This window comes from Capricornis sumatraensis, chromosome 12 (genome assembly GCF_032405125.1).
Source record: "Capricornis sumatraensis isolate serow.1 chromosome 12, serow.2, whole genome shotgun sequence".
Taxonomy (NCBI): Eukaryota; Metazoa; Chordata; class Mammalia; order Artiodactyla; family Bovidae; genus Capricornis; species Capricornis sumatraensis.
Window position 1 is genome coordinate 43,337,133 of NC_091080.1, and position 24,602 is coordinate 43,361,734.

General features: G+C 43.2%; 1 protein-coding gene across 2 annotated transcripts in view; it reads right to left on the bottom strand.

Moving 5' to 3' along the window:
• Positions 1 to 24,602, bottom strand: part of ATP8A2 (ATPase phospholipid transporting 8A2) — a 402,437-nt gene that overhangs the window by 245,751 nt on the left and 132,084 nt on the right. For both annotated transcript variants that reach the window (XM_068984498.1, XM_068984497.1), the window contains exon 24: positions 9,786 to 9,958. In XM_068984498.1, coding sequence (XP_068840599.1) covers positions 9,786 to 9,958 — 173 coding nt within the window. The remainder of the gene's footprint in view (positions 1 to 9,785; positions 9,959 to 24,602) is intronic.

The following is a 24,602-nucleotide window of genomic DNA, read 5'->3' on the forward strand; positions in this document are numbered from 1 at the left end:
CAACACCTATTCATTAAAACAAATAAAAGGAAAAACACACAATGATTGACAGATGGTTTTAACTTGATGCTTGTATATTCGTGAAAGGATTGTCTTCAAGCTGGTGTATTTACTTTGGTCTTTAATGACTGGTGTGCCCAACTGAAAGGATGCCACAAGGAGTACTCGCTTAGTAGGAAGAAAGGCTGGCTCTGCTTTTCTCAGATGAGCCAGATGTCAAATGATGGAGTCCATGGGTGAGAGTGGCTGTCTGTCTGTCTACCTCGCTCTCTCATTTGCCAGCCTATCTGGAACTCAGCCATAGGGGACCACTGGCTGGCAGACCTCTGTCAGCTGATCAACAGCAGAAAGCAAGCCTTTCAGCAGAAGCTCTTAGCCTTCGCTGACCCAGCAAAGCTATGCAGAGAAACCTGATAACAAAGCTCTGAAATCACCAATCAGAAAACTCAAACCAAGCCCAGGCTTCCAAAACTTGGCAACTTGACTCCACCAACCTGACTTGTCTCCTGTTGACAATTCTGCTTGTAATCTAAAGGGGGACAGAATATAAATATTACATCAAGAACTCTGAGAAACAAAAGATGTCAATGTTCTTCTCTGTCTTGCATTCTCTCCCTTGCCCTGCATCCTCTCTCAAGTTCACTATGGAACCTCAGGGGCTCAAAGCAGAGAAGCCACCCTCCCCTCACGGTGGACAGATGGACCTGGAAGATGTTATGCTGGTGAAATAAATCGGTCCCAGAAGGACGACTACTGCATGATTCCTCTTACAAGAGGCGTCTGAAATAGTCACTGCTAGAGCCCCTCCCTGGTGGCTCAGAAGGTAAAGACTTTGCCTGCAATGGCAGTTTGATCTCTGGGTCAGGAAGATTCCCTGGAGAAGGGAATGGCTACCCACTCCAGTATTCTTGCTTGAAGAATTCCATGAATAGAGGAGCCTGGCGGGCTACCGTCTACTGGGTCGCAATGGAGCGATTGACACTTTCACTTTCTTCTTTTCATAGAAATCAACAACAGAAAGGTGGTGACGGAGGGGCGAGGGGCTGTTGTCCAGTGGGTACAGACTTCCAGTAACACATGAGTAAGCTCCAGAGATCTGCTGGAGTTCACGATGAGGTCCTTGACAATCTGTCCACAGAGCTGATCTCACACTAAGCATCCTTACTACATCAAACAAAAGAAACAAGCAAAAAAAACACCAATGGGGACACAAGGAAACCCTGGGAGGTGGTGGATATGTTAATTGCCCAGATTGTGGTGATGGTGGAAAGAGTGGATACATATGTCTGGACTCTGCAAACTGCATATGCTAATTACCTGTGGTTTCTGTATACCAATTACACCTTAATAGAGCTGGAAAATACAAGCAGAAACATAGATACCTTCAGTCTGTGGATGCAAACTGTAACCCTGATCCTTCCTATTCAAACTGGGGGACAGTGAAACTTCAGGGTGGAGCACTCCATATGACGTTCAAAGTCATCGGAGGAATCCTAGCTGTCAGATAAGGACAGGGAAGGCATCGATAATTCAGGAGGTGATAAACGAGGGAACGCATCAGATACATAGACAGGGAAAGGGAAAACATAATTTTCTTTGGGACCAATTAAGGTAAGAGCTACTCTGCATATTCTCAATCAGGAAGACATCAGTGCTGTCAGGAGAAGTGGGATTTTTTTTTTCCAAACGAAAGTTAACATGACACTTGCTTGTATTAATGAAACACGTTCTGGACGACTTCACAGGAAAAGGGAAAACAAGGCACTTTGAGTACAAATACTATCACAAGGCAAGACCTGGGGACATAAAATATTCACGACGTATTCCACATGTTTAATTGAGCTCTGCTCTTGACTTTGTCCTCCACTGGTTTGTTTTTCCAGTAGGAAAGATGCCAAATATTATGAGCTTCTATTTCAGAATTTTGGACCGTGGTTTGACCTAACATCACCCTGTTTTGTTTGGCAAGCAGCACTGTCAAAAATGACATGCACAGGCAAATTAATCATTCATGAAAGGGGGGAGAGGAAGAAACACAGGAAAAAACGTTAGACGTGACGTGTCTCTGGGCTCCTCTGGCATCTCCTGCCGGGCCCTGGTGGTGGAAGCAGCAGAGCAAAGGGATGGAGAAGCTGGGGAATCCTGTTACCATAATTCTTAGACTACTGCCGAAAAGGAAAAGGGCCTCCATCCTTCCCCTGCCCACTTTCTACCTGAGGTCCTACATAGACACACTGATGTGAAGATCACCAATCCAAGGGAACCCTTGTCATGTAAACCACTTTTCAGAAATGTTCAGAATAATATTTTCTTTACAGATGAAAAGTGATATAACACCAATTTTATAACTAAAAAGAATTTTCTTCTAGGAGATGTTTCCAACAACACAGCATATTATTATAGATCAAACCCTATTATCAAATGTCCCCCAGTAGATATTTCTACCATGTTGTCATGCTGCAAGTACCAACTTTTCATTTGAATTACTTATACTAGATTTTCTTAAAGAGGATTTTCCTGCAATCTGAATCTATACTAAAATATTTGCCCATGTTTTATCACATGTACTATAAAAAAACATCTGTCTACCAAATCACTTTGTTAGTTCTGGACACAAGCAACTAAGTTGACAGGTTAATTCACCTTTCTATTTCTCACCAGAAGGAGTTACATGTAAATAGTTGTAATAGATAAGTTTTAGCTGGAGGGGAATCAAACATATCAGAAACCTCTAAAAGTCAAAAGTTGATCTCAGAATGATTAGCATAAACTATTTCCTGCAATAGTTACTTAAGATGAAAATAGTCCATTTCTAAACATGAGTCATAGCCAAAATTATCTTTGGCTTCCAAAAGTTGAATAAAATTCTTTTTCTAAGATGAAATGTTTAGAAAGGGATTCCTTTCACTATTTCGGATTAATACTCTAAAGCCCTCAAATATGCCAGTCTCTACAACAGTTAACATAAGGAATTTTTTATACATTACAAAATCTACATCCATCTCATTTTCATTCTGGAGAAACACTAGTAAAACTGTGGGTAGAAAAACATTTCTTAAACTTTGAGCTTCTGGAAATTGTTTTCATTCAATGTGTTGCCAAAGAATCATTACATCTAAGCACTTATCTTTAGCAGAGTAACAATAAGGCCAGTTAGGACCACATAAAATTGCTGTAATCATTCAAATAATAGCATTCATGTTAGAGCTAACCAAAAAAACAGAAAACTTGTCTAAAAATGAATTCTCCCTTAATTGCATTTAATCAACAAATGGGCTTACATAATCTTAAGCCGTAATACAAACAACCCAAGGACAGACTTACAACTCGACAAGTTAATGATGCTCTCTGGAATAAAAGGTCCAAGGAGGAAGCTGACTTGTAACCAAACACGTAGGATTCCAAGAAATCACATCATGAAAGAAACCAAAGAAAAGTTTTATTTTTGCAAGTGTACGATTGGATCCCTACCAACATTGAGGCCAACCCAAACACTATCAGTGGTACAATTCTAATTAGTGTGTCTGAGCTCTGCTTTGATACTATTCTTGTGGATGGCTCACAGGCTGAAAGACACCCCATGCAAAATCACAGCGTCCTAAGACGTCTCAAAGTCCATCATGCCTCATTGATGGGAGAGCGGAGCTGGAGGGAGACTGAGCGGGAAGAAGCAGTTCCTTTCCCAGGGGACAGAGGCACAGACATTGGATAAGTGAGTCTGGAGCTTCAGGGAGCTCAGAAAGTGTAAGACTGAGCCAGTCGTGGGAATGACACTGTCAGCAGGTAAAAATGCAGTGTGGTTCCTCCCTAGATTCTGCATATGTGTGTCCTGACACAAAACAGCCTCTCAACTGCTCCTCTTTCTAGGCGAGACTAACAAAGCCCAGCTCTGCTGCCCAAACAGAGGACAGCACGTTTGTCCTGGCCAGGGGTGACCAGAGAGTGACCACTGACCACACCCAAGTCATCACTTCGCTTTCCGAGGGGAAGGGCACAGACATTTTTGTAAGTTTCTGTATTGCTCCCTCTTGAATCCACTATTATATTATGGAAATCAAGCATCCTTACAAAGACTGAGCTATGACAACCTTATTCATAGTGATACTTAAACAGTGAGGGGGAAAAAAAAACCTTCTTAACCTGAATATTCAGCAACGAGGAATAAACTAAACAACACATTTTATGTTACTATTTGCCATAAAAACTATTCATCATCTTTGCACTCCACATACTGTGGACAGTCTAACCCTCTTCCAAGAAAAGCCATTTCAACTGAAAAAGATCTACATTTAGACACTGATCACTAAAAAGGCTTATCTCCAGTCTACAGGACTGGGAATGCTGTTTTCTTTCTTCTTGTTTATCTGCACTCTCTGACTTTTCTCTACAAGAAATATAAATCACTCTTAGAAAAATAAGCCCCCAAAGCTTTCAGAAACATTGGTTGTGCCCACTCTGCACTCTCCTTGCTCCCATGGTACGAGGGTAGGCACATACTTGTTTATCTTTGCATCTGTCCTGAAAGACAGACGTCTAAACACATCGGAGAAAATAAACGATGCCTTCTGAGATGCCTAATTTGCACAACCAGGGGAAATCTCTGCTGTGATGTTTTCCTTCCACTCCATCTCCTGCCCAGAGACACAGCGCCATAAATCACCTCTGCCCAGGTGGCGGCACTGGAGCTGTGAGCACCCCGCATTTGCAGAGGGCTGTGGTGGGGCCATCCACCAGCTCCCTCACAAAGCAGGCCCTGATGACTCTTTCATGACTCTCTTCCTGTCGAGATAAACTTTCAAATTTGTCAGTGTTCAAGAAGTCAAAGTGTCCCCAGACTCTCATCTGTGCCTACAAAATTGATCTCCATTTTGAAGCTCTACAAAATAAAGCGCTTCACAGAAAAAGGAAAAATAGGAAAACAAGATAGATGGTCATTCTAGGTAATGGGAACAGGGAAGAGAGAACAGAGGATTCCTTCTTTCAACCCATTTTCTACCTACCTGCTATCCCTCCGTGTGTGCTTGCTAAGTCACTTCAGTCATGTCCCACTCTGTGTGACCCCATGGACTGTAGCCTGCCAGACTCCTCTGTCCATGAGGTTCTCCAGACAAGAATACTAGAGTGGGTTGCCATGCCCTCCTCCAGGGAATCTTTCTGACCCAGGGATCAATCCACATCTCTTAGTCTCCTGCATTGGCAGGTGGGTTCTTTACCACTAGTGCTACCTGGGAAGTACTCTGGGGAATAATAAATCCCACAAAATTTTATGCTGAATAGGTTTAAACAAATTATATGGGTTGAAAAATGTGTTAAAAATAAAATCTTACATTTGGTCCCAATAATAAACACAAGACGGTGGATTTTCTGGCACAGATAACTTCATGACTCAGAAGCAGAGGTCCTCATCTCACTCAGATTGTAGATAGTGTCTCCTTTACTCGCTGAACCCATAGGCAAGATGATGTAATTTGTCCGAGGCTTTCATTTCCTCACTTATAAAAAATCAAGACAACACTTTTCAAGAATAACTTATGAGCCTGCAATTTCTGACTTCAATGCCATAATCTGTCTATGTGGTTTAGTCTCTCTAAAAGTTCCTTGGGTATAAAATCATGCCTGTTCTGCTACGAAAAGGCCCTGGCAACGCAGAAGAGTACCATCCACTGAGACAGTAAACCTGGAAAACCAGCGAGAAGACTGGCAAGGATGAGGAGATGCACAGACCAGAGGACAGTAACCAGCTCAGTCACATTCCAACTCAAGGTGCCCAAGAATGTCAGTGTGAGGAACCCCAGACACAGATGGCGGAGCTCTCAAGCTGGAACTCAAGGGAGAGCTCACATGGGACAGAAAGACTGGGGAGGTCATCTAGTTTCAACCCTGACTATTCATCAGAACCACCCAGAGGCTCATAAAATTCCTAGAATTCCACGTTAATTATCCTGGGATAGGGCCTAGGGCTCAGGCTTTTTTTGCTTATTTTCTTTCAACAAAGATTTCATTCAAATGAATCAATAAAACTTCCATTCAACAGTCCATTTTTTCATTCAACAAACATGTCATTGCAGTGCATGAATTCTTTGGTTCATTTGTTTATATTTTTAAGTTAACATTCTCCTTGGAAGAAAAGCTATGACAAACATAGTGTATTAAAAAAGCAGAGACATCACTTTGCCAACAAAGGTCCGTATAGTCAAAGCTGTGGTTTTTCCAGTAGTCAAATATGGGTGTGAGAGATGGACCATAAAGAAGGCCAAAGAAATGATGCTTTCAAAGTGTGGTGCTGGAGAAGACTCTTGAGAGTCTTTTGTATGGCATGGAGATCAAACCAGTCAATCCTAAAGGAAATCAACCCTGAATATACATGGGAAGGACATATGCTGAAACTGAAGCTCCAATACTTTGGACACCTGATTGCAAAGAGCAGACTCACTGGCAAAGACCCTGATCCTGGGAAATATTGAGGCCAAGAGGAGAAGGGGACGACAGAAGATGAAACGGTTGGATGGCATCACCAACTCAATGGACATGAGTTTGAGCAAACTCTGGGAGATAGTGAAGGCCAGGGAAGCCTGGTGTGCTATAGTCCATGGGGTTGCAAAGAGTCAGACACAACTGAATGACTAAACAACAACAGCAAAGTTAACATAAAATTAACCACGTCAAGTGTAACAGCTCAGTTCATTCAGCATGCTGTGCAGCATCACCGCTGTGGAGTCTCAGAACACGTTCATCATCCCCAAAAGGAGACCCGTATCCACCCCCCGTACTCACTCCCGAGTCCTCCTCCCCCAGCCCCAGACAACCACTAAGCCACTTCCTCTCTGTGTGGATTTGCTGATTCTGAATATATCCCATGAATGGAATCCTATAATACATGGCCTTTTGTGACTGGCTTATTTTTCTGGGTATGTTTTTGAGGTTCATCCATGCTACAGCATGTATCAGTGCTTCATTCCTTCTTATGGCTGAAGAAGCATCCATTGTATGGACAGACCACATTTTGCTTGTCCATTCATCCATCGAGCGACACTTGGGTTGTGTCCACCTTTTGGCCATGACAACTAGTGCTCCTTTGAACATGCACACACAAGTATTTACTTGGGTACCTGTTTTTAATTCTCTTGGGTAGCTACCCAAGAGTGGAATGGCTAGGTCATACGGTGGTAATTCTATGTTTAATTTTTTAAAGAAAATGTCTTAGGCTCTCTAGATGATCCAGTGGGAAGTTAGCACTGAGAATCACTAATGGAGAAGATAAATGAGCTGTCAGAGCAGAGGGAACACATGTGTGGAAGAGATGTGGGTTGAAAACACAACAGGGCCAAAGGTGAAAGCTAAAAATATGGAGTCTCAAAGCTGGTGTGAAAGACTCTATGAGGGAAACACAAAACTAGGGAGAAGAGAAAGGTGTCATGGAAATAGAGGAGAATCCAACGGGTGGTGGCTCTCAACATCAGATGCTGAGGACAAATCAAGAAAGGAATTGAGAGGTTGTGCGTATGGCAAGATGGAGGCCTTCCTGGAGGAGGCCTGATTTCAAGGAGGAGAGGAGTACAAGAGAAGTAAAGGAAGAGACCAGAAGCAAGGATTACAAAGACACATTCATCATTTGCACTGAAAGCAAAGACCAGTCTTTTCTCTGTTCTCCTATGATGCCCAGGAACATACAGTGTGAATATCAAGCCTACAATAAACACCTTAGTGGACTATTCATTTTATATCTCAATAAATAAATGCCAACATCCCTGCCAACAACAGTAATCTGTCATCCACACTGATCGCTAAATGTACTGTTGCCCAGATGATGACTTGCCTAGGATTTTAAGCACATGAAAAAATATTGGTAACAGTTCAGTTTAGTTCAGTTGCTCAGTCATGTCCAACTCTTTGAGACCCCATGGACTGCAGCACGCCAGGCTTCCCTGTCCATCACCAACTCCCAGAGCTTGCTCAAACTCATATCCATGGAGTCGGTGATGCCATCCAACCATCTCATCCTCTGTTGTCCCCTTCTCCTCCCACCTTCAATCTTTCCCAGCATCAGGGTCTTTTCCAATGAGTCAGTTCTTCAAGTCAGTTGGCCAAAGTAGTGGAGCTTCAGCTTCAGCATCATTCCTTCCAAAGAAATCCCAGGGCTGATCTCCTTCAGAATGGACTGGTTGGATCTCCTTGCAGTCCAAGGGATTCTCAAGAGTCTTCTCCAGCACCACAGTTCAAAAGCATCAATTCTTCAGCACTCAGCTTTCTTCACAGTCCAACTCTCACACCCATACATGACCACTGGAAAAACCATAGCCTTGACTAGATGGACCTTTGTTGGCAAAGTAATGCCTCTGCTTTTTAATATGCTATCTAGGTTGGTCATAGTTTTTCTTCCTAGGAGCAAGCATCTTTTAATTTCACGGCTGCAGTCACCATCTGCAGTGATCTTGGAGCCTAAGAAAATAAAGTCTGTCAGTGTTCCATTGTTTCCCCCATCGATTTGCCACGAAGTGATGGGAACGGATGCCATGATTTTAGTATAACGATGAGTAATTAGCAAAACAGTGTGATTCCGATCTCAACAAAATCTTAAATTCTTCCATTTTCCCTCTTTCTGCTGCCTAAAATATTGCTTTAAAGTATTTATCCATTTTCACACAGCCTTTGCCAGTCTTTGAATCAATACTCTGGGAGACAACACAAAACAATTTCAGTGAAAAATTATTTTCTGAAAAAAAATTTTTTTTCTTCTATTATTAGAGAAAAGGATAACTTTGATAGCTATTACATTTTAAAAATGAAAAGGTCAACCTTAAATGGAAGGTAAACCTTATATCTGAAGTCACATATTAAAGTTTAAATTCTCAATGAAGAGAAAGCATCTGAAAGATGTGCTTAAAAAAAAAAAAAGTATGTGGTTTTTTTTCCCCCCTTAATCTTAAATGTGAGACCAGCCAAGAAACGTCTCCTGGAGGTAAAACTGCACCATCTCAGGTTTTTTTTTTTCTTTCAATTAATGCTTCTATTTTGTAGAAAGTAACGGTATTTAATTTGAAATTTCCTCTTCCCGTGCCAGTTCCAGGGTGAACGCCTTCCTGTGAAGCAGTGAGGGACCCAGTGAGGCAGGACACACAGAGGCTTCAGAGAGTAGCCACGGTCAGAAGGGAAAAAATATGTTTTCCTGTGGTGTCCAGCACCTGGTAAGCAGAGCGTGAGTTCCCGTAGAGCCTGGAAGGCGTTCTTGCTCTCCCCTGAGAAACCCAAAAAGGCTCGTTTCACTTTCCCTTTGAAAAACCATTTAGTTAGAGCACATGTGCTGGGACTTACAGTCTACCAGATTTTCCGTGTTGTTTCTGGTGGTTTCTGGTGTGTTTCTGCTCACCACGGAGGCAGGGTGATGGCACCCTGGCCATCGTGGCAGTTGCTGGGGATGGTGACATTCTCACCGTGACCTCCAGCTCCACTTGAGACAGTGAGTGACGCCCTCGGGTGGTGACACCTCACAGACACCAGAGTGTGCCTGCCAAGAGATCCTGGCTCTGAACACTTTTACCTTCTCAGAAGACAGTAAAGAAAACAAAAATGCAAAACCCACTGATTGCCTTCCACAAAATCTGTGAACAGACAGTAGAATCTGTATTGTTGTTTTGCTTCCCGCCCCCGCAACCGCCCCCCTGCAACCCCCCCCCCCGCCCCGCCCCGCCGAAAGTTCACCCTTAGAACTCCCACATGTGGTTCTTTTACATAAACGAAGGACACGGTCAAGTCAGAGCATGAGCCTGGGCCAGCCTGGCACCTACCTGCAACAGATGACCGCTTTGCACGAGAGGGCCAGGTCCAGGAAGCTCCTCCGGACCTCGAAGGACAGCGCGTACTTGAGGGTGTGGCCGTCGATGATGAGGGCCGCGTCGTTCTCCTTGCCCAGCAGGCTCCCGAGGTCCGCGCAGTGCTGGGTGATGGCTGCCCGGGTGGCCTGAGACAAGGTGGTGAGGGGGAGGGGGAGGCGGGGTGTTACATCTCAGTGTAGCAGAGGCAGAAGCTTTTAAACAGCAGAGAAAAGACCCAGAATTCCAAACTAAGTTCCTTAAAATGAAAACATGCCCCCTATAATGTAAAACATACAAACAGAGCTCAGCTTGGCCTGTTGATGCATTGATATTACAACAGACCACAGCCTAGGTCTGTGCCATGGGTGAAAACATCCCCATAGTGATATTTACAATAACCTACTGTGGTTGCCATCTTCAGCTGATCTAGCCTATCCAAATTCTTTTCCACTGGAACTTTAATTGCTAAGGTTCTTGTGACTATCTTTCTCTTCCCTCCTTTACCTACATACATATTATTCTTGGTGTTCCTAGAGCAGGAAATTCCATAAATACAAATGGTTTTCTTTGGGGGGGGGGGGTGAGGGTGATAACGTTGCTGGAACTTAAATGTCAAGAACTTCTCAGTTTACACAAGGTAGTCTTCAAAGCATGCAAAAGAAATTAGAGGATATAAAAATAACACAAAAGTTCCCTTTCTTTCTTTTGCTGAGATCTGCAGATTAAACCATTTTTCTCCATGAATCATTGGAGTAAGAAACAAATTGATAATTTTTTTCATGTTACAAAAAATATTCAACCAAATTAAATCACCAGTACCTTTTAAAACATTACTACCAGCCTGAGTAAGTGTTTTAGTGTGATATCTATTATCAGATGGAATTAAAGCATAGAACCATTTTTTTAAACTTTTTATTTAGTATTAGAATATAGCCAATTAACGATGTTGTGAATTTCAGATGGACAGCAAAAGGACTCAGCCATGCAGGTACATGTATCTATTCTCCCCCGAACTCCTCTCTCATCCGGGCTGCCACATAACTATTGAGCAGAATTCTCTGTGCTATACAGCAGCTCCTTGCTGATAACTCATTTTAAACAGAAAAAGTGTGTATATGTCCAACCCAAACTCCCTAACTATTCCTTCCCCCCATCCTTGCCCTCCAGCAACCATAAGTTCATTATAGAACCATTTTTAAGATTAAAAAAAAAAAAAGGGATGTTCTGATATTCCTAGGGAATTCATGATTACGAATAGGATATCCGGTTCAAATATAAGAAGATATTTTGGGCTCATAATAAAAACCTGCTTTAAATTAATCAGGGAAGCACACCAGTCGGCTAAAATTACTCTGTTTGGACAACTGTCCTTCGGCTATTAAGTGACATATACATATATTTGTCATCTGATAACGTAGAGTTAAGAAACATGTAGAATGAACTGAAATTCTTCTTCTCCTCGCTAAACTCAGGATCAGCTACCATCACAAGGTGAGAAGCAGGTTCTACTGTCTGACTGCTCAGCAGGAGGCTGTCAATACCAAAAAGACTTTGCTGTGCAGCAGAAACTAACCACACTGTAAAGCAACTATTCTCCAGTAGAAATTAATTTCAAAAAAGATGCATCTAAGGCACAATTGTCATTCTATGGTCAAGTGGCCTGGGGTCTGGTCCCAACTCTCCCCTTATATCCTCTGTGACCTTGGGCAAGATGCAAAACCTCTTTAAATAGCAGTTTCCTCAAGTGTAAAATGGAGCTAAGAATACTCACTGCATAGTGTCCTTCTTATGAAAAATGAGCTACTCAGTGTAACCTACTTGGCAGGTAACAGGCATCCAGTCAAACCCATTCCTCTTCCTGTTACTATTTATTTAATAAGAACTTCCCACATCAAGGAAAACACACATCTCTGCCACTTCAAGCAGTGAATAAATGCCATCCGTGACAAGACCCGCTTTGTCAATGCAGTAATAGAGGAAGTCATAAAATAATGCTCTAAGAAAAAACTTTAAATGGACTCCTACTAAAAATAAAAATAAAGGACACTTTATGCTTCTTACTGTTGGTGAGTTGGGTAATTCTGAATCTCAAAACATCTATGTTTACTTTATCTGTACCAACAGCCTGTCCTTCAGAATTTGGGTAGAGAAGACAATTCCAACCACTTAGGGAAACTCCAGCCTGGCAGTCTGGGGATGTCTCCAGGGGAACTCAGACAGGTCCAGGCAATTCCGGAGGGCATGCCTGCAGGGTTCAGCGCACAGTGGCCAGAGCACCCTCCTGGGAAACTTCTCACCCACAGCGATGAGACTGGGTTTGCAGATGCGGTCCACGGAGGTTCAAGCATGAATGGGGGTGGGCCCAGAAGAAGTCTGAGCAAAGGGCACATGATGGCAGAAATGTGCTGATAAAATATGCTCCAGGGTTACCAAGGCTGCTCCCCTGGAATCATACCCTGAAGTGAAAGTTAGTCACTCAGTCGTGTCCGACTCTGTGTGAACCCATGGACTGCAGCCTGCCAGGCTCCTCTGTCCATGGGATTCTCCAGGCAAGAACACTGGAGTGGGTTGTCATGGCCTTCTCTGGGGGATCTTCCTGACCCAGAGATTGAAGGCAGGTGTCCTGCATTGCAGGCGGATTCTTTAAAGACAGAGCCAGCAGGGAAGCCCTTCATACCCCAGCCCCTCCCTCAAATGTCAATCAATTGCTCTTATCTAAGTTTTAGGAAGAAGCTGCAGAGAATAAAACTGGTTAAAAGCAACTAGGCCCAAGATGGTATGGGCCAAAAATGTCACCTGCCGTGTCAGTAAATAAAGGGTGTTGCAGTCATCAAACCATCAGCCACTGCCCCTGACTGTGTACCCTTGGGGGTTCAAGATGGAGAAAAGCAGGACAGTAGCCTGAGATAAGATGCACAAAGGACAGAATTCAATGAGCCCATAACAACCCCATTGTGCCCTTTAGGAGAAGAGACAGGAGAACTTCTCTTTCCTTTCCCCTCAACCCTTCTGAAGACAAACCAGGAAGAAAGCCCGCATCAGACACTGGGTCTACTCCTGGGTTCTGGTGTTCCAGCTTTCACAACCATGATGCGAGAGTTCCTGTTGTCTAGTCCACCAGACTATGTACTTTTGTGACAGCAGCCTGAGCTAGGACAGAAGGTCACTCGGTGAATTCACGGGCGATGCAGCACTCTTCTTGGAGTAGTAGACACAGAGATGAAAGGACCAGGAGGACACGGTCACTGAACAAGCAACAACCCATCACATTTCCTGTCTGGAATGAGCCTTCTACTCCAGTGTGGCAATGGTGGTGTCAGATATGTGCAACATGGGAGAGAAGGCCAAGAATACATGGAATACATGGAATTGGGGTGAGCAGGGCATGGCCACTGGGGCGGGTGGTGCCCATTGGCTATGCTGAACTACACCCTGTAAAAACAGGGCCACCAAGGTCTCCACTTGCAGTAAGAACACTAAATGTTACTAAAAAGTATTTTTTAAAAAAGAGATTTCACGTTCATATTCCATTGACTGGGCAATTTCTCATATACACCAAGGTCTCCACTTGCAGTAAGAACACTAAATGTTACTAAAAAATATTTATAAAAAAAGAGATTTCACGTTCATATTCCATTGACTGGGCAATTTCTCATATACTGGTAAAGAGTGCAGTACATTAACAAATACAAGTTTCCCCATGAATAAAAAGCGTTCAACTAAGCAATTACATGAGTCAGACCTATTACCATCAACCAACCAAGATGTGGTTACTCGAGTACTTACCATGCTCTGGGGGCGTATATGCCCCCAGAAGTCCTACTATACCATCAGGGTAGCAAATACACACACAGAAGAGTAAATAAAAACCTAATATTCTTATGGGCAGAGTATAGGTCTCACCAACATCCTGCCGCAGCCAGCTCTGGCTCATCTTTGAGTCTGGCTGGAACTGTACTCAATTGTAAATTCGATGAAGGCAAAAACTTCCTTTGCCAAACTCGGATCATGCAAGCCCAGAGTAGGTGCCCAGTAAATTTGCTGACTTCGTAAATGAATGAATGTGTCTCAGCTAATCCTTCAGTGTAGTATCTTTAAGAGATTATTTATAGGTCTCGGAGGCATTTGTTTGGAAGACGTGAGCTATCCAGGCTTCCTGGTACATTTGACATTATATTTCCTTAAAAATGACTGTTTCTTCATGAGTTTGCTTTCTATGACTATGGGTCTATTTCTGTTTTATAAATTGGTTCATTTATAATTTGTATCATTTTTTTTGGATTCCACGTATTTATTGTTGTTCAGTAGCTCAGTGGTGTCCGACTCTGCGACTCCATGGACGTATATAAATGATATCAATGGTGTTTGTCTTTGACTTACTTCACTTAGTATAATAATTTATAGATCCAACCATATTGCTACAAATGACATTCTTTCATTTTTTTAAAGAATGCCACTAGATTTAACACTTCTCAGTAAAATCTATAAAATGTATGGAAAATAAGATCAAATGTAAAAGAGATAAGGGTATAACTCACCTTCTCTAATTTAATAAGAATATTTGCAAACCAATTAAAACATAATTTATATTTCCAGGTTTAAAAAAAAAATGACTGGTTCTTGATTCACCTTCCTCCTCCTATCCTAGCCTTTTTGTCTTCAACATTTTCTACACTTAACCTCCCTCGTCACCTGTTCTCCCCTCATTTCATCAGCTCAGAATCACACCTGTGCCCTTGAGATTAAAAACCTTTCCTACCTCTAAGCCCCCTCCAGACCCATCCTTCCAACTCCACCCTTGACTTGTCTCCAGTCTCTACTTTGGTTTTAATTCCTAGGTTTTCAATGCCCACTCAGCAATAATCTTTGATCAAACCCAGACTAGCTCGGCTCACCACACATGTGTGGCAGAATATAGGTCCCTTCTGTGTAATTCTGGAGCAAGCCAATTGGAGGTATTACTATCACAAACAGTTCCTTATTCTCAAATGGACTATGATTCAAAAGTCTATTTGTAAGTTAGTTATGGGGCACTTAGAATCCATTTTCCCAAAGGAACGATGTTACAAATTGTGGTTGGATCCCAGGGCCTGTTAATACCTATTTAGCCTAGTTGCTAAAATTTATACTACACTCTCTTATTTTAATAAAAAACCAATTACAGAAAGTTACAATAGACTTGGCTGTTACAAGGGGCATAGGGAATTGGGGCTGGGGTTTCATTGCCTGAAAGATGTGAAACATTCTGAAATTCTTCGTTAGAACTTGCCTTTTAGGCATCGCTATGAAAAATTTCATTTCCAGCTTTTCATACACATTCTCCATTTCCCTTCACAATTAAAAGTACATAAGACTTAAAGCTAAAAGTGGGTAACTTTGAGTAAAGATTGATTCCTAAGTCACACCAGACACTTTTACCCAGACATGCTGTACAATGAACCCTGCACTTCTTATCAGTGAAGTCAGTGCTTGCCTCTGCCTTTCCGGGTTTTTAAATATAATTAGATAAACAACATAGACAGCGCTACCCTGTGATCTCAGGAAATGGTTCTCCTCTGCAGATTCACAGATCAGATGTTCATCAGATGGCCCCTGAGCACAGCTGAAGTGCACCCTGCTCAGCCTACAGGCAGATGAGATCTGGAAGGTGGTGCTACTGTTCTGACTTTAGATTCAATAAACCAGGAGAGACAGCCATTTCTAGACCCTGGATGCATGACTACCAGTCTGCAGATAGCAGGAATCTCTTCTCAACGTGAAACAGTGCACCAGCACTGAGCTCTGTCCAGGCGGGTCACCCTCCCCTTCCCTGGCCTTGGCAGTGCCCTAAGCAATGTCTGAGAGTGCCCCGCTAGCAGCAGCTGCCTCAGCTCTCACTTTGATCTTCTGTAAATTCCAACGCTCTCAGAGCTGACGATGCTGAAAAGCCTGGATGGCTTGAGTTTCAGGGGCGGCAACTCAGTCAAATCACACTCAAGAACTTGCACAGCCTTCATGTTCGAGGGTGAACCACCTTCTCCTGAGGGAGCACTGGGCTCACGAGCCTCTTAGGCTCGAGGTCATCCTATGGCCCAAGGGTTCAAGAGAAGAGGAATCTGTTAGATGTGTGACGTTTCAAAGACTTCCTATAACACAACTAATTTCAGGGAAAATGCCATGATATATCACAGGCATGAAGCAAACAGCCTCAAGAGATCACGTGGTCTCTTGCTATTAACACAAACACAGGTGCCTGTCAGGTATCCGCACATCACCTTTTACCCCATCCCCCACTCCCATCAGGCCCTTCCCTGCACCAGCCATCTCCACCTCCTGTAGAATGCTTGCATTTCTGATTTAAAAAAAAATTAATCTCAGAGTCAACCAACCCAATTTACTAAATTTGCACAAGCACAAGAGCCTATCCAGAGGTTTGTTTGGTTTGGTTTTGTTAATCAGCTTCGTTGGGTTATAATTAACAAAAAATTGAGCCACTTTAAGTGTACAATTCAATGAGTTTTGCCAAAAGAATACAAACAGATTACAAGACATAAAACTAAATGAAGTGGAATCATTCAAGTAGTGCACAGGGATATTTTTGTGTAGGGTAATAACAACAGGGCTTCCCTACTAGCTCAGTGGTAAAGAATTCATCTGCCAATGCAGGAGACGTGGGTTTGATCCCTGGGTTGGGAAGATCCCCTGGAGATGGAAATGGCAACCCACTCCAGTCTTCTTGCCTGGGAAATCCCATGGACAGAGGAGCCTGGTGGGCTACAGTCCACGGGGTCTCAAACAGTTGAACACAACTGAGTGGCTAAACAAGGATAACAATAGAGGACATAGGCCAGCCCCAAGAATCTCTCTACAAGCTGGTCATGTAACCTCTTCTACCATTAAAATACAGATCTCCATCACTCCAAAATGTGCCCACCTGACATTCCACAGGCAATTTCATCCCTTCCTCTGCCAGCCTTTGGCCACTTGTGTTACTACAGTTTTCCTTTTCTAGAAAGTCATATAAATAGAATCAGAGGTTAGTCATTTCTATCTCACCTATCCATTCAGCCTAATCTTTTGAGATCTGTCCAATATTTATGCACTTACCAATAGCATATTCCTTTTTGTTTCCAAGTGGTATTCCAACGTATGACTACACCACAATCTTTCACTCACCTGTTATTACACATGGGGACTGTTTCTAGTTTTAGGATATTCTGAATTTAAGTCTACTATAAATACTTGTATACTAGTCTTTGTGTGGACATATGTTTTCTTTTTTTTTGGTAGATTCCCAAATTGGAATTACTCTGTCTTACCATCTATGCAGATACATACAGAACACACACATGTTTACTTTATGGAAACTAAGAATCTTTGCCAAAGTTGTTGTATCATTTTGCCTTCTCACCAGTCCCAGCTGAGCTTTCTAACTATGCCTCATCCTTGTGCTCACTGACACCATCCATCTTGCTAATGTCAGTCATTCTAATGGACAGGTAGTATTAGATTTAGTAGTTTCCACTTGCATTTCTCAAATGACTAACAGTTTGAAATATCTTTGGATGCTTAAAGAATTAAACAGACTTCCATTTGCTGGAATTCATGACATGCAACAAAGTGCAGTGGAATAATTCACATAATACATGTGGAATATTATGTAGGGTGATGTGCTCAGATGGTAAAGAATCCACCTGCAATGCAGGAGACCCGGGTTTGATCCCTGGGTCAGGAAGATCCCCTTGAGAAGCAAATAGCAACCCACTCCAGTATTCTTGCCTAGAGAGTTGGACAGAGAAGCCTGGGGGGTTACAGTCCATGGGGTCACAAAGAGTGGGACACGATTGAGCAACTAACACTGACTAATAACAACCATGTGCATAGGCTAGCACCAAGAACCTCTCTTCAGGGCTGGAACACTCTATTTTTTCAGGTTCTTCTTTTCTTTTTACATTTCACATCCACAAAGATCCATGACTTCCTGAAAAGGCAGCCCCAGCAGTGTTAGAAAAGAGATTCAGCAGGTGGGCCATGTGAAAGAAACCGGCAGCAGCCACTCACCCACAAGTATCATTATAAGAAAGAGACCATTTATTCACTGAGGCCTCAAAGCCTAGAAAGTATGAAAACTATCAGTCTCCACTATTTATTGAAAGAAAATTCGACTAACAGTTGTGACACAGTTCACATCACTGAGGTTAAAAAACTCCCTGAAAATATGTACTTCCTTTTGCTTCTCAAAGGATATTAAGTAGCAACCCAAATATGCTTAACTTATTTTCTTCCAAAAAAGTAGATTTTGGTTTTAGCACCAGGAATCCTTTTATAGACTGAACAGATATGTTTCTTGCATAACTGTGTATAGTGAAGTGAAAGTCGCTCACTCTTTGCAACCCTATGGACTACACAGTTCATGTAATTCTCCTGGCCAGAATACTGGAATGGGTAACCATTCTCTTCTCTAGGGGAATCTCCCCCAACCAAGGATGGAACCCAGGTATCCCGCATTGCAGGCAGATTCTTTACCAGCTGAGCCACAAGGGAAGCCCAACTGTGTATAACAAGATCTCAGAAATAATGTAGATGCATGAAAAAACATTTGGTATTTGAACTTCGACTATGGATCCTTTTGCCAATTTTGGAGAAGAGAGATAACCTTTTTCTTTAAGAAATGACTTCAAAGCATAACCCTCTTGCAAGAAGAATGTGACCTCGGCATTTGTGAGTGATCACTCAGCTGTGTAGCAAACGACCCTCTATAATTCCACGCAACAGTTGCTTCTCACGCATCTGTCCAGATTGGGTCTCAGGAAGTAGCTGTCTATTTTGGGGACATGGTGAGTCATATTTACAATCATCACAATAGATAAACAACAAGGTCCTACTGTAGAGCACAGGGAACTACATCCCATGTCCTGTGATAAACCATACTGGAAAAGAATATGACAAGCACTTATGTATGTGTCACTGAGTCACTTGGCTGTACAGCAAAAAGTAACACAACACTGTAAATTAACTAGACTTTAATAGAATTAAAAATAAAAAGATAAAGAACTCACACATAAATACAACAGAAAAAAAAGATGTAAGTATTGTCAGTGATTTTGAAAGAGTCACAAATAACACATTTATCACTAAAGTACCTCCAGGACTCCAAAATTTCCTGGGCCTTATCCCCCTCCCTGACCACACACACCGAAAAAAACCAAAAACCACTCACCAGGAATAATTTTACTCTCCACATAACAACCTCAGCTTAATTGCTTAATTTCCTTACCTTCGCAGATTTACACTTTTAACTTATAACCTATCTATGATATAGTCATTGAACTTAACTATTTCTAAAGTTGCCTTGGTTCTTGGAGGAATTATAAAGTGCCCAAAGCAAATACAATGGTGACTGAACTGAGAAGTGCAAAACGAAAAGTATTACAGAAAAAGTTGGTAGAGTATTTCTAATGAACTGTGTGATTAACTACATCAGGTAAACTTTGGCAAAGGAAGACAGTGCTATTAATCTCACGTAGGAAAGATAACATACCTCAACAAGGACCTACTGTACAACACAGGGAGTTACAGCCAATGTTTTGTAATAATCTATAAGGGGAAAGAATCTGAAAAAAATCTAGAAAATATATTCTTCTCTCTCTCTCTCTCTCTCTCCATATATATATATATATATTCTGAAGAGAATATATATATATATATATTCTAGATTCTTTTTCAGATTCTTTTCCCTTATAGATTATTATAAAATATTGAATATAGTATATATATTAAATTCATAAGTCTAGGTATTTCTGGGCATGTGTGTGTGCTTGGTGTGCGCTCAGTCATGTCCGACTCTGCAACCCCATGGACTGTAGCCTGCCAGGTCCCTCTGTCTATGGGATTTCCCAGGCAAGAATGTTGGAGTGGGTTACCATTTCCTCCTCCAGGGGATCTTCCCGACCCAGGGATCAAACCTGAGTCTCCTGTGTCTCCTGCATTGACAGGCAGATTCTGTACCACTGAGCCATCTGGGAAGCCCAACATATACCCAGACATACATGTATATGTTTAACTGACACTTTGCTGTACAGCTGAAACTAATGCAACATTGTAAATCAACTATACGTCAATTAAAAAACAGATAAAATACCAATTACAAACTAAAGGCCTAATTTGCTCCTCATCTGTCATGTCCTCATGCAGAGCACACTGCAACTACTACAAAATCATCTTCGTTCTCGAACTACTGATTTGTTGTATGATGAGACCAGATTCTTTAAAAACACAGGCTAACTTTTAAAATAAACGTTAATGATGCCCTGTAAAAAATGATCATAACATTAGTTAATTTCCTGACGTTGGAGATTCAAGCTCTTAATGTTAATATTTCGATGATATGGCCTTTGCACTTCCTACTTCTAAAGGCTTGTGGACTCTGAGAGGAATTATAATGTGTCCAGACTGTGTTTAGACTTGTGTGAGCAACAGAGAGGGTCAAAAAAAATTTCTGAAAGAGAAACAGTGAAGGCAGATCATAAAAATGATCTGTGTGTGGCATGTGTGGCAGCTGCAGGCTGTGCAAGCGGGCAGTGAAGAGTGTCACCCACGGGAAGAAGAAGGGACCAGGGGCTCTCATTTGGGGGCCCTGAGGCAGAAGCACAGAAGGAGGAGGACTGGGCCTGGCTGCCACCAGCGCTGACTCGCCCCGGCCCAGGTCTGCAAAGAGTCTGGCCACAGGTCCCCTGCACTTTTCCTCAAATCAGCAGTCGTTGGGAGAAGAATCCGTCACATAAGAGGAGAGGCCAGCTGTCCACAAACCCTCAGCTCTGTTAGGAAAACATCTCATGTCTTCGTGGACACTGCTGCATACTTAAACATTTTCTAAGCGACAGTCTCCGGTCAGAAAAGCCAGGGATGTACTCCACGGCATACGCATTTGAAAAATGAAAAAATAAAACCAAATAAATCAGTAAAGAGCGTAGGAAAGATCGCGTTTCCACAGGTGACGTCTTCCCTGGATTGATGCCTTCCCCGTGGCCTTTTTCTGAGCCTGAGCTGCAGAGTATGCTCCAACCTTTCCTGAGCGACAGGAGAGCTTCGAGAAGGGAGCCGTGGGTGGGGAGTGGAAGACCAGTCCAGGGGCTGTGCCAACAGCCACAGAGGGCGAAGGTGGGCTGGGAAAGTGTGGGATTGGAGACTTCTCTAGAGCAGAAGTACCAGGAGGGTTGGTAACAGAGTAAGGCCGTAGGAGGGGCCGTCACCTCCAACAATAGCTAGACCACCTTCATGGAGCTGGGGGCGGCTGGAGGGATCGGGGGAGGGCAGGACAGATGGACACAGAGTTTGACTTCTGAGCCTCTTAATTAAACAAGGGGCACTGATCCATCCTTCTCAGATGCAGTTCAAAGCCTGATAAACTCCTCCAAGACAACTTTTAAAGGCTTAATTTATTCCTTGAACAATTCATTCTTTGAACAAGCCCTGAGACATGGGCTCAAATTCACAAGGTATCTGAGCTACATCCCAGAAGAAAAGAAAAATACCAACACCAGAAATAAGTGTGAAATGATGATATGCAGAAGACCAGAGTGTCCCTAGTGCTTGAAAACTATGTAGAAAATTTTTAAAAGAGTAGCAGCTCTTCCCTCCAGACCCACATTTAATAGGTTCTAAATCCAGGCTGGATTTGACCTTTACTTTAAATACATTTTCTTACAGAGAAGGGAAGAAAACATTGATTCATCCAAGACTCCTGAATGACCTACTGTTCACATGACTTGAAATAATGTCTGCTTTAAATCAGAATTCTTGAGACACAGAAATAAATATACCAAGAGGGTTCTAATTCTGGGCTTTCACCAACTGATTATTTTCATTCACAACAGAGGACGAATTTGATATGGCCTTTCCAGAAGACAGCCCTTGACCACAGAGAGGAACGTGGGGAGGAACTGATCACACCACTGCCAGCCAGCCTCAGGCTGTAGCCAGTCGCGAGATCAGCACTTTCAAGAGAACAAATAGAAGAAGTATGTGAAATGGAGAGGATTTTGCTTGTGTTAATTCAGCAACATTTGGGGAAGAAGGGAAACCTACGAGCAAAAAGTCTTTCCAGTAAGATCAAAAGCAGTGAAACCAGGGTCATTCAATACCAGGACTGTTCACTCAGTCAGTGTGAAGCATATAAGCTTCCCACCCTGATAAACGCAGTCATTAAGATTAACGGCACCAATGAACAGGCTAATAAAGCAGTTGACCTGTAATCCTGGCCCTAAGCCTTCCTAGTCTGTCCTCAGCAGTTTTATTTCCTTTCGTGAATGTTGTTTCAACTCTTCATTTTCAACTTTCTCTTTTTTGGCCACACTGCTTGGCACGCCGGATCTTAGTACCCCAACCACAGATCGAACCCACGCCCCCTGGACTGGACTGCGAGGGAAGTCCCCTCAACTGTTCATTTTAAACCACTATCAGAAGATAGCTGGAGAGATAAATACAATTGATCCTTGAACAACATGGGTTTTGAACTGTGTGGGTTCACTTATACGGAGTTTTAAACACTTAATAGGGTTTCCAATAAATGTAGTACCTATATTTTCATTTTATGGATCTTTAAATTAACTAACTGGGGAAAAATTTTGATATTGTTAGAGATCACAAACGGAGAAGGCAATGGCACCCCACTCCAGTACTCTTGCCTGGAAAATCTCATGGACAGAGGAGCCTGGTGGGCTGCAGTCCATGGGATCGCAAGAGTCGGGCACGACTGAGTGATTTCACTTTCACTTTTCACTTTCGTGCATTGGAGAAGGAAATGGCAACCCACTCCAGTGTTCTTGCCTGGAGAATCCCAGGGAAGGAGGAGCCTGGTGGGCTGCCGTCTATGGGGTTGCACAGGGTCGGACACGACTGAAGCGATTTAGCAGCAGCAGCAGTAGCAGAGATCACAAAATGTGAAATCAGAAAAAGGAGGCTTTACGTCTACCCCAAACGTTTCAGCTTTGTCCATTTGAATGAGTCAACCATTCCTTTGTGGTTGAGGCAGAGATAGTAGAATACAGATCTTCAGCTACTCAGGGATGGTGCCCCAACCCCTGCTCTAATAACGGGTCAAGGGTCAACTGAATAAACTGAATAGAAATCTGCCTGTCTATTGGCTTTTGGTTGGGAAGAACTTGAAAATGTGCTTTGGGAGATCATTTATCTGCACACAAATGTATCTATGTGCAGATAAATGACCTCAGGGCACCAGGCAGGTTATAAAAGTATAGCTGACACTGAGGAGCAGTGGGGTCTGTGGCCAATTACAAAGTGCCACCCACCAGCATGGACAAGATGGTTGGAGGGCATTGCCGACTCAATGGACACGAGTTTGAGCAAACTCTGGGAAACAGTAAAGGACAGGGAAGCCTCGAGTGCTGCAGTCCACGGGGTCAGAACTGAGCAACTAAACAAGAGCAGAAGCAAACCAATCCGCACATGTGAATCCTCAGAGCAAGCCCCACAGCTTGAGGACTTCGGGGAAAGACATCATGCAATTGAGAACTAACCAGGTCCAGTACTCCTCAGCTGTAATGGGATCGGTCACCCTGCAGAAACCCACCAGTTGATGGCTTTGCCAAGAAACTGAGCAGAAGGCACAGGTCTCGTCACCAGCCGTGCACCTCGTGCAGAGAAAATAATCCCAATAAAGAAGGGAGGAAATGACTCTCTATGATTTTCAAGAGTTTTCAAACAGATGAAGAGAACTGGGGCCAATTAAAGCAGCAGCACAAGTAAGGAAACCGGTGGCTGGGGAGTGCACCAGGCGGCCTGGCCACTCCGGCTGGAGGGCGTTCCAGGGCTGGGCTGCGGGCTGGTCACCCCCTCTCAGAGCTGCAAAGTGTCTGGGGAGGAGCGGGGATGGAGGGTCCAGTTTACCACAGACCCATGGGGAAGGGGCAAGGCCAACTGGGGACTCCAGAAGCCCCTGCCCCCAGGCTGCCCACATCTTCATGAAAACCGCCATGGCACTTCTTACTGCCACATTGTCTCGGTCACAGAGAACATCAATCACAAGTTGTTCCCCCGACATTAGTGTTCCTGCAGCTACAGTTACACACACAGTTAGAAGCAGAAGCCGACACGTGTTCATCTTGCTTCTATGTGACATGGTTTGCTTCTCAGCATCAGCCAAGGACCAGAGTGTTCTTCTGGGCTTGGATTATGGTCCAGCACGCTCACTAGAGACTCGGCCTGTATTAGTCTCACAGACCACATGGCCAGCCAACAACCCACAGCTGTCCCCTCACCCCCTCAGTTCTGAAAGGTGCATGGAAGGGAACAGGCCCTGAAGTCACCCTTGTCTCCTGCCATCTCAGATCACTGTTTTCACACACTTCCAGTTCTTGAGGACCCAGGTGCTTAGTCTTGGTGAGATGAGGAGGAGGGAGATAAAAAGAAAAGGAATGGAATGGCCAATCTATGGAGGGAAAGCAGGGCCGTCCACAGTTTCTACCGGGACCACATCTCTTCTTCCACTGGGAGAAACCACTGTTTCTGGAGATGCCCTGGAAACTTCGAGAAGGGCTCCCGGCTGCTTCCTTCCCAGCCAGAGGGGCTTTGCCAGGAGTCCACGGTGGCCAGGATGGCAGGAATGCACACAGGTCAGGCTGCTAACCTAAAGTCACACACCTGTCCATCTCTGGAGTAGCCACAGCTTGGAAACTTAAAGAAAGCACGAGTGAGGGGAACACAAATATTTCATGCTACATCCAATATGCGACAAAGCTTTTAACATGTCAGCATTTAGTCCTTCATTGGAAGGACTGATGCTGAAGCTGA